The 16751-nt window shown below is 38.1% G+C and overlaps 1 protein-coding gene across 7 annotated transcripts in view; it reads right to left on the reverse strand.

The window, feature by feature from the left end:
- Positions 1 to 16751, reverse strand: part of TENM2 (teneurin transmembrane protein 2) — a 1283391-nt gene that overhangs the window by 953993 nt on the left and 312647 nt on the right. For all 7 annotated transcript variants that reach the window (XM_032252759.1, XM_032252757.1, XM_032252755.1 and 4 more), the window contains exon 3: positions 7873 to 8172. In XM_032252759.1, the coding sequence (XP_032108650.1) occupies positions 7873 to 8098 (226 nt within the window). In that variant the 5' untranslated portion in view covers positions 8099 to 8172. The remainder of the gene's footprint in view (positions 1 to 7872; positions 8173 to 16751) is intronic.

Raw genomic sequence — 16751 nt, forward strand, 5'->3', positions numbered from 1 at the left:
GAGAAAAAAGCAGTCAATGGCCAGGAGTCCCAGAACAGTTTATCCACCTCCACTTTTAAGGTGTCCTAAAAAGCCAACAATCTTTTATTCTCAACAACATTTCTCAAACAATCTCTGCTATCGTAGTTCAGGCCACCGGGCTCCCCTGCTTAGATGAAGACACAACCTCTAACTGACCACCTTGCTTCTCTCCACAAGCTGAAACCAGCATTGTCTCCCTGAAATGTCTTTGTGACTGCTTCCCTCCACCACTCTAGCTCATCTGTGACCACTCTTCACTTGGCCAACCCACACTTCTTTTACATCCTTGGAAGAACAAAATGTGGTCACCTCTGGGCCTTTGCACTGCCTTACCTCTTGCCTGAACACTCACTGTCTTGCCTCTTTGCCCGACCTCCTCCCCATCCCTCAAATGTATGCAAGAATGCCATAATTTCTAGGATGCCAGACACACAAATCTGGGTTAGAGGTCTTTCCAAAACCATCCAATATTTTCCCTTTTGCAGTGTTTTTTATATGGTACTTGGTTACATATCTATTATATCTGTGAGGTAAGAAACTATGTTTACCTTTTTTCATTGTTGTGTCCCACAACTTACAGTTGCCTTTTAGGAACACCTGAAATAGTTTTTAACCAATTTGAGGGAACTGGGAAAAATAAGGCAGCGTTTTAAAAACACAAAACTATCCATGATATGGAAACCATGCCAGAAGAAAGAATCAGGGAAGGAGGCAATTTAAATGCTGAAGCAGTTGTCCAGTGTTGGAATGTTGGAAGCTGACCATGAAATGAGAAAATTGGAAATGAGATAAACGAAGCAGGAATAATAGGTGTGATTTGGTAAACATCAATATAAAGAATTAAGAAAAAAGAGGCTTGGAAGATTTACCTAAAATGCAAGGCTGTGATACCATTCCCCAAAGCTAGAAAATAAAAAAACGGAAACAAATTTTGAGGGAACGACAAATTTGCTACTTGGACATGTACTGATGAAATATTCCAAGGTCCAGTAGCAAAGTGGCTGTGAAGCTTATGATATGGCTTGGTTGTGTCCCCACTCCAATCTCATCTTGAATTATAGCTCCCATAATCCCCACGTGTGGTGGAAGGGACCTGGTGGGAGGTAATTGAATCATAGGGGTAAGTTCTCATGATAGTGAATAAGTCTCATGAGATCTGATAGTTTTATAAAGGGCAATTCCTCTGCACATGCTCTCTTGCCTGCTGCCATGTAAGACGTGACTTTGCTCCTCCTTCGCCTTCTACTGTGACTGCGAGGCCTCCCCAGCCATGTGGAATGGTAAGTCCATTAAACCTCTTTTTCCTTATAAATTACCCAGTCTCAGGTATGTCTTTATTAGCAGCATGAGAATGGACTAATATAGCTTAGAAAGATCACAGAAGAGCAGCCTTAAACTTCAGTCTCACTAGAATTAGGAGCATTTGTTATCAGGCCAGTTGGTGTTCCTGGTCTACTTCAGCTATCAGAGTCTTTCTTTCCTATGCGGAATTTATTCCACCACGTTTAGGAGGCACACACTATAAGCTATCTCCAAGCACAGGATAAACCTACGTGCAAGACACGGCGAGCTACAGCTGTAAAATGGTAGATACAAGCATCATCAACATGTGTCCCATGCCAGGCCTACCTGAATCGTCCTGGAGAATATTCTGCTGGAAACTGCAAAATAAACCCCAAACATATCTATATAAACAAGGGACTCTTTCCAGTGATGATACCAAAGGAGAAAATGTGAGAGTGGGAGTAATCGGCAGACATCTTCAAAGAGATCTCTCTGAAGAATAAAGCCAATACATGAGAATGAGAATCTAGAGGAGAGATGCATTGTTAGATTATCTGGTGATGTCAGCCAAAACATCATCCTTTCAAGTAAGCTAATTTGAATTGGGATACTATCATTCGTAAGTGAAAAAGTCTTCAGAAGTAGAAATAGTGACCACTGAAGTCATATGGATAAGAATGTTCTAAAGAAAGTGCCAGAGAAGAAACAGTACAGGATTCGGATGAAACTCCAGGGAATTTCCACAGAGAAAGAGCAGGAAAAGGAAGATAACTCAAAGAAAGTTAGATACAAAGTTGAATGCAGAATTGACAATGGGTAATTACTGGGAGGATAACAATTGGGCAAACATGAAGATAGTTGCCAAATGGCTAAAGTTATTGAAAAATGTAGACATATTCTTAGAAGGGTGGTAAGTATCAACAATGAAAATCCAGAGAAGATTGACTCTCTGACAAGGACTCCAATTATTACCAATTATTACACATAAATTGATGAAAATGGATTAATTTTATCTAGCATGGATTAAGTCTACTCTTAATTAAATTCATTTCTGAATTATGTATGCATTTACATGCCATAAAATGCACATTTTAAAAAAGCATTTTTATCTTATGACACTACCTTAGAGCAGTTTTTCCAATCTATTTTTTTAACTTGTAAAATTGTCTGACTAGCAACTCTCTTACAGTCTGTTAGCATCAGCTGACAGTTGTTAGATAGTATCTTTCATTTCTGTCTAAAAATACGAAAATAATGTATGAGTTATGTTCATCTTTGGGAGCAAAATGTATGGTGGATAGAGACTTAGACACACTCTATCAACAAGCTGGAAAAAAAAAAGTTGTGAGTTTGAAAATGTCAGAATTTTTGCAATTCACAGGAAACATATCAAGAGGAAAGAAACATTTCTGCTGTACCAAAATATTATTAGGGTTGGAGAGCAAGTAATCTCCACATTTGCTGGTAGTAGGATTAAAATGACAATAACCGTAATTATAACTACTAGCACTTATTAAAAGAAAGATAATGTCCAGAGGATGATAAATATGTAACTGCAAGAAATAAGCCCAATAACTATATAGGGTGGGGGCTTTTACAGATGGAGAAAATGAGACTCAGTCTATGTTCTAGAATTTGATCAAGATCACACTGTTGGTACACATCAGCACTGGGATATGGACACATTTTAACTCCAGAGTCTTCATTTATTTCTCTTTTCCCATATGCCTCCCATATAAAACAACAAGGATTCAATTTATCCGGCAAGAAGATAATATTGAAAGGTTGTAGATTCTCTTTTTCTAGGATTTTTTTTTTAAAAAACAATACAACCAAAGTCTAGAAGGCACTGTGTTATTCTTATTTGAGTTATGAAAAAAAATCCTACGTAGAAATAGGAAAATAAATGGAAAGCAATCTTCTCAAGGTACATTTCAGCCTTAAAAATATTGACTCCACAAACTCTTGAACTTTACTAAAATTTACAAGGTGTTCTTTGTAGGTAAATTAAAATGCTGAGGTTTTCAAACTAGAACCTTTTAACTATTATTTAGATGTAGTTGAAAATAACTATCTTAAGACAATGGTATAGAAAGAAATGTTTACAGGTTTCCAAAGTATTCCCACAATTATTATATAAGTTAATTGAATCAGCGCAGGTAATACTGTAGCTTACTAGTGGTTCATGAGTTTTCAGCTCATTAACACTGTTTAAATGTACATTATGCCAAATTACAAAGAGCAAAAGTTATTGCCCAAATTATTGTAAAGACCATAGGAGCAAGAATTAGTTTATGAAGTACCAAAACCAAACCTAGCCTACGATGTGTATGTGTGTGCTTTTTAAAGCACATCAAAGAGTTGATAGGATTTATTTCTTGGCTCTAACTGACTGAGAGAACTGATGCAAGCATACTTTCAAAAATCCAATCTTCCCTCAATTTTTTTCTTCGACCTTGACCTAGACAGCCAGCCTGAGGTACAGAGAAAGAATTCAATCTTGGCCCCCTCTCGAGAGACTTGAACTGCTAACTGGAAAGAAGCACTTTTTGAGGAATAAGAGGCCTGGCTGAACTCTCTGGCCCACTGGGCCTTGGCTAGCACAGAAACGAGTCAGTTCTGCTTACCTGAGCAATATCATTTAGATAGTGACACCTTTCTTGGTTAGTGTTCCAGGTTGAGAGGTTGTGCAAAAAGGTGACAACCACAAGGGAAGGCACAGAATCGGTGCTGACAGCCCAGTACATATCCCTACAGTAAGAACTTTTCCCTACAGTGGAGTTTGGTGGAGAGGTATTGCAGGCAGGAATGCTTCTGGAGAGCCAGGCATGACTGTGAGATGGAGATGAATGGCTGAGAACAGGAATTAGATCAGTAGGACTGGGAACTGGCAGTGAACATTATAGGTCCAATCAATACTATTAACTATAGATTGTGCATTATTAAGACATATTTAAAGATGTGGATTCTTAAAAGTCTTAGAAAGTGAATTTCACAGACCCTCCCCAGCCTTTGACTAAGGATTTAATGATATATTTGTTTGTTTACTTATTTACTTGAGAGGTGATTAAACACACTGGTTTAAAACACAGTTCTTGAATCCATCCCTATAGGTTTGAAGCCTATCTCCAGCTCTTTCCATATTTTCAACTTTGGATGACTTATCTAATCTCTTTCTGACTCAGTTTTATAATAAGTAAACAAGGGAGTGATAATACCCACCTTGCAAAGTTGGTGTGAGCATTAAGCAAAATGCTTAGATTGGCTCCTGACACAAAGAAAGTACTCAACAAATGTTTGCCATTATTCTTTTGTCATAGTTACTAATGATGTTTGTTTAATATACCTGAAAACCATGCCGTAATTCTGATGAAACACAGAATGCAGACCAGGGTCCCAGGCACATACACATGCAAAAGGAGAACTCACGTCCAACTCTAGACTCCTAAGCCCCAGGAGAAAGTCTTGTATATCACACTGCTCTTCACCCTAACTCCATGGTCCATAAAAAAAAAAAAAAAAAAACAAAAATAAAAGAAAAAAAACCAAGCTTGTGCAAACTGCCTGGGAACTTGGCTGACCTTCATTATTCAAAGTGGTGTCTATTTCACAGGTTGGACTAGGACTGGGTCTGACCAGGCATCAGACCACTGCTCACTTTTGTCAGGTGCATTAGCTCTCAGACCACTAGGATGCTATTTAGTGCAGGATTAGTCATTTACTAATTACTAATTACTCCAGTGGCCACAGACCTAAGGTCAGCAATTTTCTTTCTTCACACCAGGAGGATCCAGCATAATAGAGGCCAGACAGGTGATTTGCATACTCAAAAGAAGAAGCCACAACAGAAGAAGGCAGAAGAGGATTCTGCGTTGAAAGCAAGCAAAGATGGGCACAATTTGACAGGAGCTTCCATAAGCTTCTCATGGGAACACCTGGCTCATGTATCCTGCTGGGAGATGGCAGGTTCTTGCATTTGATCCTTGAGCAGGCCATCTGGGGTAACCGGACAAGGGCTGACTCTGGTCCTGCATCACTTTCACTGGCTGGCAATTCTTTCCCACCCTGAGCATCTGTAGAGTCATCCAACTGTGTTTGCAAAACTTGCTTGTATGTGAGAAGTGTGTTTGTTTTATGATCAGTGTCTTGGGTTTTAAATAAGAATATTGCAGGAGATGATCCCACTATGATCCTTGTTAATGTACCTCTAGGCTAATACGTACAGAGATGATCCTGCTCTTTGATTTCATGAATAAGAAAATAAAATGGGAAATGCATGACATTTTAAAAAATTATTGTTATTACTGAGTGTAAAATGTATTTTAACCCTCTCTGTAGTGGCAAAGTTTCAAGTTGAATGTACTGCTTGCCAGATTGTATCTCGTGTTCCTCCTCTCCTTAAATATGTGCTTATTTACTTCCTGCAGAGTTCAATTTTAGAACCCATCAAAGTAGATCCACTCAGACTCTGACTACATTTTCATGCATAAATTCATAGATGTCTTCAGAAGGAATTGCACTTGCATATGCAAATACCTTCTGATGCTTTTTATTTCTACTTTTGGCCTGCACAGTTTTTAATTCATGCAAACACATTACACAAACAAATATGGGCTCAATAACAACATGCGGCATGTGTGAATTGTTAATTGCAAAGCTATGAGTTTGATATGGCCAAGCAACCTCCATTATTATCAACGGAGAGGAACAAGATTAAACAGGAAGAATGAAGGTATATTTGAAAATAAAATCCCAGTCCTTGGTTTTATCTTATGTAAATATTAATAAAAGAAAATGTGACAGGCCCATCCACAATTCAGCAATCTGGAATCTACACCTCAGTACACAATGATCCAGAAGCCAGATGCACCTTTAATAAGACTTAAGAAGAAGAGTGAACATTTCAGCACAGAATCATGAGACACAAAACGTATGCAGCAACAACATAAATGAGACAAAAACTACAGCCGAAAATGAAAGGCTTTCAACCACGTTGAATGTGCATTACCTTTCAAAATATTTGAGTCTCGTGTTAGGGAAGCTCTGGGAAACAACAGATAGGTGTCCCATTTTTTTATTTTGGAAATGTAAGCTCTCTCTCAGTTAATTAAGCCATGATTCTTCTTCTTCTTCTTCTTTTATTTTATTTTATTTTTTTTTGTCCAATTGCCACTACCTGCAATTTGGGGGCTGGCGAGAACTTAACGAGGCAAAAAAAAAAAAAAAAAAAAACTTGTTAAAGTTACTCACAGATCAAAAACATTTGATCCAGAGCAATTTTCAAGCAGCCTCTGCCCCGTTTTCTCATAGAGGAAGATCAGCATGTGTTTCATTTACATGAAGATAACTCAGAAAATAAGAGGGAAGATTAAATAAAAATTGTATCCTGTAAGAGTTATAATGGCAATGGAAACACAATTTTAACAGTTTCACTGTTGATTTATGTTTTCAACCCTCTATTAAATATAAAAGCTGGAGCTAGGCTAAACTGGGAGTGTATAAAAAGATGCTATCTAGAACAACTTCTGGATTGTAGATTTATAAACCATGGGCATGGTGTTAATTAATAACATATATACACACACGCACGTTTTGTAGGGAATTAAAAATAGTAAAAGTCACTGAAGAAAGCTGAGAAACCAGGACTAGAATTCCAAGCTAAATTATTGCATTAGGAATTAAACCCATTTGCAACATTTATTGCCAAGGACATGGAACAAGAATAAAGAATCCGTGTTATAAAACAAATAATACAATAACCTAGCATAGCAGGGCTGAGCCCTTTGATGCTGGCAGAGTGACCCTTCCCAGGGCATTTGGTACCATTTTGTGCGTTTGCTTGTAATTTTGCTGAGTCATCAATGTAAATTGCACACACGGCAAGGTGGTACTCATAAAAGATGGAGCTAGTGAGTGAGCTTTGTCACACCACCTCTCAGCACTGCTTTGCTTTAGTCTACGTGTTGATGCATTTACAGTAACCCTGGAGAAGCGATAACAGAACTCTTCATAAATATTGGACATGAAGAGAATGCCAACTGTTAGTGCTTGGGAAGAAAATATTCTCCCAAAAGAAATCAAAACAGTATAAGAAAAAGAAAATTAAGGCTTGGGGAAAGTAGGAGGGAAAATTACAACAGTGAAATTGAAAAATAACATACATGTGGCCACCTATGCTCTGAAACACAAAAAGAGAAATATATAACTCAGAATTAACATAATATTTTAGTAGGGGAAAAGGTGTATATTATTCTACATTCTTTCAACAATGTTTTAGCCAAGATGTACCGTTTGCTCAAGGAGAATCTAAGTGAGAAACCCAATGACAAAAGGAATAGAAATTTGTAAGTAGGCTATGAGGAGAATAGTTTCGAAACCAGGTAATCTTAGGTTTCTCAGGATAGAGATTCACCGTGGTGTTAGGAATATCCTTTATGCAACCAAGGGTCTGTTGTAGGGTACATCTGTCAAAAACCACCATGGCGGCTCTCCAAAAGCAACCGCCAACCACGCAAATCAAGTATGTTAGACAATTCAGAGCAAATCAGCAGGGGAAACCCTACAAACCTTGTCTAGGAAACTCATCTGACTCCCGGTGGACGAGGTCTGTGACTCGGTTTCCATAGTGCATCCTGCTGTCATGGTCATAGGCCTTCAGAGTCTCGCTGGAGCTGTAGGATTTCTGCGTGGGCACGCGGCAGTCCTCACTGTCCAGAGAGGAGCTTGTGTAGCGACACTCTTTGCCACAGCGTCCTCTGGTCAAAGAGCGGTGTCGCCGGTCCTTTACATCCATTATTCCAGATAAGGCGGAAAGCCAATGTTTCCAGAAAAGTCAGGCCTGAGTTTTGGTACTTGTCACTTTGCCACCTAAAAACATAGAAGAAAAAAATACCAAGACTGTGAGTACAAGAAATGTTGCTTTTGGTTCTGATTCACATTCTGACTCAGATGAAATCATGAAAATGCAGATTTGGTCAGCCCTGCACAATCTCTTTTGCAAAAGTTTAATGTAAACTAAACGATCAGCCTAAACAGAAGAACTCGATACAGTAAATTAATTTTCTTGCTGTTTAATAGATTTGGAAAAACAGTAACAACAAATAATCATCTTTTGATTTTTTATGTATGCATAGATGACACGATAAGTCTGTCACTCTAATGCGAGATCTTACTATGAAGCAATTCAAAGCCAAATTGATTTTATCCTTTTTTAATTACATTCTCTTTATGATATAGAAGGCTTGGGTAGAAAACAAATACCCCACCCTCAAAAAACAATAAAAGACAAAGAAAGGTGCAGCAGCAGATCTGAGCATAAGGCATAAATATGTGCTATTAATACGTTGCCGTGATACCAAGAAACATTCAACTAACATAAAATGTCCTAGCTTTGCCTGGAGAATAAGAACAAAAGTTGTTCTCGACATGCAAACAATCTTTCTCCAATTTCTTCAATGAGCTTTTGGCAAATTCCCAGGTTTTGAACCTTTGCAGATCTGTGTCTTGGACACACCTAGTCACTTCTTCTTCCTAGTCACCCACCAACATGAGATCTGCTGACAGGCAGTCTCACCGGCACAGCCACCTGATAATTTCCCCAAGCCATTCTGTCACCTTCATTGCTGGGATACCCACTACAGAATGGGAACAATGAGGAAGAGTTCCAAATACAGTAGGAAAGCTGAAGGGAAGGAACCTCTCTAACATATGAACTGGCAACCAGGGAGCCCTACAGTCTGGCATTTGACACCCTCAGCCTGGACGTGTATGCCAAACATCACTCAGAAAACACTTGCCTTCTGCCTAGCAAATATGACCAAAATGCTTAGGCGCCTCCAAGTGCCAAATTATAGGCTCTTATTGATTTCATTTTCCATGCAAAATAGCATAGACCACGGGGCCAGGACCTGGACAGAATGGACAAATACAAATTTTAATTAAAAGGGAAAATGCAACCCAGAGCCAGAGAAATGATTTTTCTCCAGGCTACTGTTGCTCACTGCCTCCTCAATATGTCAGAAAATACCTGGGGAGCAGATCTGTAGTTTTGAACCCCTCTGCTCTTCCTTGGCTACTTTTACCATGCAGTATTAAGATAGCTATGCATAGCAATGTGGATGACATTTGCCTCCAGACACCAGAGGCCAAGTAGCCCCTCCCTTGTTTTTTCACACCAGGAGTTCTTCTAGACCTCAGGGACCTTCCTAATCTATACTATATGTACACTTTATTGCCTGTAATTGTGGACAATTTTGTTTGACAATTGGCAATAAGAAAGAGGGTATGACTATTATGAACTTGAAGCACAGTCTTGCTGTTGCCTCAGTTGCTTATACAAAAGCACATGCAGCAGTAGTGTGCTGGAGTCTATAGTCTCTCACTTGGCAAGTTCAGAAGTGCCTTTGGGAATCTCTAGTCATGACTTCAGGACCTGCTTAGAGGGCATAAGTAGTGTTGGCCTGTAAGTTTCTGCTGTGGCATAGTCAGTTCAAGTGTCTCCACATTAAGGCAATTTCTAGATGCCAAAAATCCCTTTCCCTAACTTCTAACCTGCGATTTCAATGCTTTGGAATCCATACTATAGGTTATTTAAGAGAATAACCATTGAATTCTTAACTGGATGCCAGTCCTACCATGACCACTGATAAGACAGAGCCCTTGTCAAAATTATTCCTGGTCTTTTCAACTCAGTCTCTCAATCAGTTAAAATAGAAAATAATAGTATCTACTTAACAGAGTTTTTGTAAAAATTAAAACATACATGGTGGTAAAATTCCTAATATACTGTCTAACACATCATCTGGGCTCAATCAAAATTAGTTTTTATACTCCTCCAAATGATTTTTTAAATGTCTTTTTCTTAGCTAAGGAGTCATAGACTTGCTTGCATAAGACAGAAGAGGAAGACGATGATATAAATCCCTGAAACGCACAGTTCTAATAATAAATCCTAATTCTTAAGCCAGGCTGTAATAAAGGAAGACTTTCAGCATCCACTAAAAGAATGTAAGACTATATGCACCAACACTGAGGAGACATAGGTGGTTTTATGGGGAGTTGAATGTTTTGAGTCAATAGGATGATTTTCTTCTCTCTTGCCTCCCTGCTGGTTTTTACTTTTCAGTATCTTCAGTGTTCCTGACTCATGAAATCCCATCTTCTCTAATTTGCATTGTGCTTGGGAAAGCAGGCTGACTTTCTATATACATGTGTATATGTGTGTGTATGCTTTTATTTTTTAAATCATGCTCAGAGTGAGAGCTTAAAGGTTAATAACTTTTTTTTTTTTGAGACGGAATTTTGCTCTTGTTGCCCAGGCTGGAGTGCAATGGCTTGATCTTGGGTCACTTCAACTTCTGCTTCCCAGGTTCAAGCAATTCTCCTGCCTCGGCCTCCCAAGTAGCTGAGATTACAGGCACCCGCCACCATACCCAGCTAGTTTTTTGTATATTTAGTAGAGACAGGGTTTTGCCATGTTGGCCAGGCTGGTCTCGAACTCTTGACCTCATGTGACCTGCCCACCTTGACCTTCCAAAGTGCTGGGATTACAGACATGAGCCCCCATGCCCGGCTACAAGGCTTATAACCTATTAATAAAGTTCAAGAACTTTAGTGTTTGGACATTTTGACATCTAATTTTGTTGCTCAGAGATCTTTTCCTGATAAATTTCTCTTTCTTGGCTCTCCCTTTGATAGTAAAGTTTGTCAGCAATATCACTTCTGGATAAATGATGGAAATTTATACATAATGAGGTAAAAATCACAAATCTCAGTCAGAGAAACTAAATTTCTTAGGCAGAGCTCACAGACTGTTGGTAAACAGACATTTTGCAATTGGCCTGCCTGTTACTTAAAAATTAATTGTCGGTATTAAAAGACAAAATGAAAGGATTTATATGAAAATCTAGATTCTTATCTTTAAAAATCAGGCAGTCTATAAATGTCTGCTTCCAGAAAGACGGACATACTGTTCCCCACTTTCCCTACAAGGTACAGCTAAAAGCCCTGGACATTATATATAAAACACGTAAGAGTATGAAAAACAGAAAGAAGAGCAGGACAATGAGGGGTCTCAGGACCCAAGGAACAACGGTGGTGAGTTCCCTGGGGTTTCTTTTTTCCATATATATATCCCAGACATGGAGCTGGCAACCCAGAGATCTTAATGGACACAGGCAACAGAAGTGAGCCTCCTTATAGCCAAAGGGCAGGCTATGTGAAAAGGGCAGGCTCACAAGAGAGAAAATGTTAGACCATGACTACCCTACTCCAGCAACACGCCACAGAAACCAGCTGTGGCCCCACCCCAGTCTTCACCAGCAAAGATCAAGTGGGAAGCTTGCCCTTCCATGCAAATGAGGCTGCAAGCTGGCACCAACCTTAGCCAGAGTACAGGAGAGCCAGGACTTACAGCCCCTTCCAGGAAATAGTGAAGCTCTCTTCTTCACAGGAGTTCTGTCTTCCACCCCACTGAGCATAAACAAGGAATTCCTCCCTTGCTCCACTGGGGTGGTGTGGAAGGAGGTTTAGGAGAGTCAGAACTTTTCACTGTCCTCCTGTGGTGAGTCCTCTCACCCCCCATGGTGTCTGTGGATGCCACGTGGTAATCAGCGCTGAAGCATTCCTACTCCTACCACCCAGAGACGTATCGCTGTGTGCCTAGTGGGGAGCCAGAACTTCCATTCCTCTACTCCCTGGGTTGGCTTCCCCCTCAGCATCTAAGAAGGAACTCCCTGCCTTTGAATGCTGACAAAAGCCAGGCAGGGAATTTGGCAGTAATGAGGTAGGTTTCCCCTTCCTCTGTCCACGGCAATGTCAGAGAAAAATCAGCTAAAATAGAAGGTTTAAATAAAAGCTAAAGTCTCATAACATGATACCCCAAGTGTCCAGGTTTCAATAAAAAAATCACTTGTCATACCAAAAACCAGGACATTCTTAAGCTGAAAGAAAAAAGGCATTCAATTGACGCCAGCATGGAGATGACAAAGATGTTAGAATTAACTGACATATGTTCTAAAGCAGCCATTATTAAGCTGCTTCAATGGACAATTGTAGGCACACCTGAAAGAAATGGAAAACAGAAAGTCTCATCAGAGAAATAGAAATTCTCAGGAAACAAACAGAAGGTGTAAAGAAAACCACAGTGGAAATTTCAGAACTGAAATATACAATAACCCAAAACAAAACAAAATTCTCAATAGATGGTACATGGACTTAACAGCAAACAGGAGGGGAAAAGAAAAGAATGAGAGAACTTGCAAATAATCGTAGAAATTACCCCAATATCTATAACAGTAGGAAGAAGGAAAAGGAGAAAGAAAGGAACTCAGGTACCTGTAGGGTGATGATAAAATACCTAATGTTCATGTCACCAGAGTCCCAGGAGGAAAAAGAAGGAGTGACTGGAAAAGGGCTGAAAACGCAGCCGAATATATCACAACTTTGCAAAAGGCATAGAAGTACAAAAAAACTGAGTGAGTCCATGCAGGACAAATCCAATTGCATCTATTTTAGATTTACCACAGTCAAAGTTCTGAAAACTAAAGGCAGTGAAAAAAATACAGAAAGAGTGAAAAAAAAATTACAATTTATCTACAGCAGAAAATAATCTGAATGAAAGTGGACTTGTTATCAGAAACCATGGAGGTCATCAGAAAGTAGCACAACATTTTTCAAGTGCCAAAAGAAAAGAATCTTCAAACATGAATCCGATATCCAATGAAAATGTCCTTCTGGAATCAAAGAAAATTCAAGAAATTATCAGATAGAGGCAAATTGAGAGACTTGGTCACCAGTAGACCTATTTTTAAAAATAGCTAAAGAGCTAGTTCTCTAAACAGAAAGGAAACAATAAAAGGAGGAATCTTGGAACGCCAAGAGTTAGCGAGAATTCAAAAAGCAAAAATATAAGCAAATGTAATAAACTTTCTTTCTCCTTTTGAGTTTTTAAGAATTTTTGAAGGTTGAAGCAAAAATTAAAACACTCTCTGATATGATTCTAAATGTATGTAGAGAACATATTTAAGAGATTATATTATAAATAGGGGAAGATCAGAGAATGTAAAGGAAGGTAAGGCTTCCATACTTTAAACTGGTAAAACGATGAATGGAGTAGACTGTGATAAGATATGTATGTATAATGTAGCAACTATAAAAGCTATACAAAGAAATGTGCTCAAAATTACTATAGGTTAGTAAAAATGGAGCCCTATAAATTGTTCAATAACCCACAAGGAAGTAGGAAAAATAAAACAAAGAAATGAAAAGTGCAGAGAATGTAAGAACAAACAGAAAATTAAAAATAAAAGGGCAAACTTAAACTCTAAAATAGCAATGATTTTTTAAATGTAAATGGTCGTAAGACAAAGACTGGCAAAAGTAATTTAAAAACATGACCTAACTCTGAATGGTCAATAATGAAGTTATTTTATATCATTTTATTTTTTGACAAGGTCTCATTCTATCATCAGGCTGGAGTGCAGTGGTACAATCACAACTCACTGCAGCCTTGACCTCCCAGACTCAAGTGGTCTTCCCTTCCTAGCTTCCTCAGGAGCGGGAACTACAGGCATGTGCCACCATGCCTGGCTAATTTTAGAATTTTGCCATGTTGCCCAGTCTAGTCTTGAACTACTAGGCCCAAGCAATCTACCTGCCTCAGCCTCTCAAAGTGCTGAGATTACAGTCATGAGCCACCATGCTCCACCAAGAAAGTCATTTTATATATAAATAACAATCTAAGCACATTGAAAATAAAACTTAAGAAAAAGATATCATGAAATATCAACCAAAAGAAAGCAGGAATGACTATATTAATGTTAGAGAAAATGAACCTGGGTGGGTGTGGTGGCTAACGCCTGTAATCCCAACACTTTGGGAAGCTGAGGCGGGGCGGATCACAAGATCAGGAGTTCAAGACCAGCCTGGCCAATATGGTGAAACCCTGTCTCTACTAAAAATACAAAACTTAGCCAGGCATGGTGGCATATGCCTGTAGTCTCAGCTACTTGGGAGGCTGAGGCAGGAGAATTGCTTCAACCTAGGAGGGGGAGGTTGCAGTGTGCCGAGATTGTGCCACCATACTCCAGCCTGGGTGACAGGGTGAGACTACGTCTCAAAAAAAAAAAAAAAAAGAAAGAAAGAAAGAAAGAAATGAACCTTACAGGCAAAGAGATTATCAGAGACAGAGAGGGGCATTATATACACATGAAAGGGTAAATCTTCTAAGAAGTCATGGAAATTCTAAATATGTATGACCCCAAAAAACGTATCTGCAAAAATGTGAAACAAAAAATAATATACCTAAAAATTTTTTTAATGTATATCTGAGTTTTCAACACCCAGGTCTTCAAAATTAATAGAATACTTAAATGGAAAAATCAGGAAAGACATAGAAGATCCCAACAACACCATGAGCCAACAAGTTAAATCAACATTTACAGATCTCTCCTCCCAACAACAGCAGCTTCTAAATTTTTCTCAAGTGGCCATGGAGTGTATATCAATGTAAACCATACCTTGGATCATAAAACATACCTCAAAAATTTTTAAAGAGTTGAAATCATACAGACTATGTTCCCTGACAACAACGAAATAAAACTAGAATCAGTAACAGAACATAAGAAGATAATCTCTACATACTCGAAAAGTAAACAGCACTCTTCTAGATAATCCGTGGGTCAAAGAAATTCTAAAGAAAAAAATCAAAATATACATTAAAGTGAATAAAAATAAAAATACAACATCAATATTTGAAGGATACAGTTAAAGCAGTGATGAAAAGGATGTTTATAGAACTAAATACATACATTGGACAACAGAAAAAAGCCTCAAATCAATAATATAAGCTCCCATTTCAAAAACTCGGAAAAAATAAGAAAAAGACATACCCAATGCAAAAAAATAAGGGGGAGGGAATAATAAACATAAGAACTCAAATCACTAAAACTGAAAACAGGAAAACAATTAAACAGCTGTTTCATTGAAAAGATCAATAAAAGTGTCAAACCTATAGGACGACTGACAAAGAAAAAAAAAAGACATAAATTATCCACATCAAGAGAAAAACAGGGGATATCATTACAGGCCCTGAGGACATGAAAAAGATGATTAGAGAATATAGCTGGTCCACCATATCCATGGGTTTTGCCACATTGGATTCAATCAACCTCATATTCAACCAATTGTGGATCAAAAATATCTGGGAGAAATAAAAAATAACCATACACAATAAAAAAATACAAATAAAAATCAATACTACATAACAAAACTATATATAGCATTTACATCATATTAGGTATTATAAGTAATCTAGAGATGATTTAAAGTGTACAGAAGCATGTGCATTTTATGTAAGAGACTTGAGTATTCATGGGTTTCTGTGTCTATGGGGCATCCTGGAACGAATCCCCTATAGATGCTGAGAGGTGATTGTACTATGAACAGATCAATACACAATATAACTTTGACAACTGAGATGAAATGGTCTAACTCCTCAAAAACCTCAAAGTATGACAACTCATCCAATATGAAACGTTAAATAGATCATTTGCATGATCTTATAGTTATTAATGACATTGAATTTATAATGTCACAACTCTCAGACACACACACACACACACACACACAGTGAACAGACTCAGCTGGTTTCACTGGAGAATTTTACGAAATGTTTAAAAGAGAATTGACATCAGTTCTACAACATCTCTTCCAGGAAATTGGAAGGGGATCATTTTCCAGTTTATTTTATGAAGCTATTTATGACACTCATGACTAAACAAGTCAAAGATAGTACAAAAAGAAAGAGCAAAAGAAAGAAAGAAAGGAAAAGAAAGCCAAAGACCAATATTCCCCAGGTATATAGATGTAAAAATTTCTTACGACAGCAAATAAAAAACCAGTAATATAAAACACAATTACACACCATGACCAAAAGAGATTTATTCTGAGGACACAAAACTCAGAACTCAATATTTTAGAGTCAACGAATGTAATTCACCATATTAAAAGACTAAGAAAATTCTCATCACAGTATCTCCCCTTAGGATGCAAAGAGATAATGATGTCTGCTCTCACCAGTCTTATTCAACATGGTGCTGGAACTTCTAGAAGGTGCAATAATACAAGAAAGGAAAATAAGAAGCACACAGATCAGAAAGAAAGACATAAAACTTTCCTTGTTTGCAGATGACATGATTACAAATGCAGAAAAATCTCAAAAAATCGACAAGAAAACTCCTAGACTCATATAAGCAAGTTCCGCAAAGTCACGGGATGTAAGATAAAAATGTAAAAATCAATTGCATTTCAATACACCAGCAATGAACACATGGCCACTGGAAATCAAAACACAAACCATTTATAATCACTAACAAAATTAAATACTAGATCTAAAGCTATCAAAACATGTAGAGAAATTACATGCTGCAAACTACACGACACTGATG

The sequence above is a fragment of the Sapajus apella genome, unplaced genomic scaffold, assembly GCF_009761245.1.
Source record: "Sapajus apella isolate SASKATOON/1434 unplaced genomic scaffold, GSC_monkey_1.0 scaffold79, whole genome shotgun sequence".
NCBI lineage: Eukaryota > Metazoa > Chordata > Mammalia > Primates > Cebidae > Sapajus > Sapajus apella.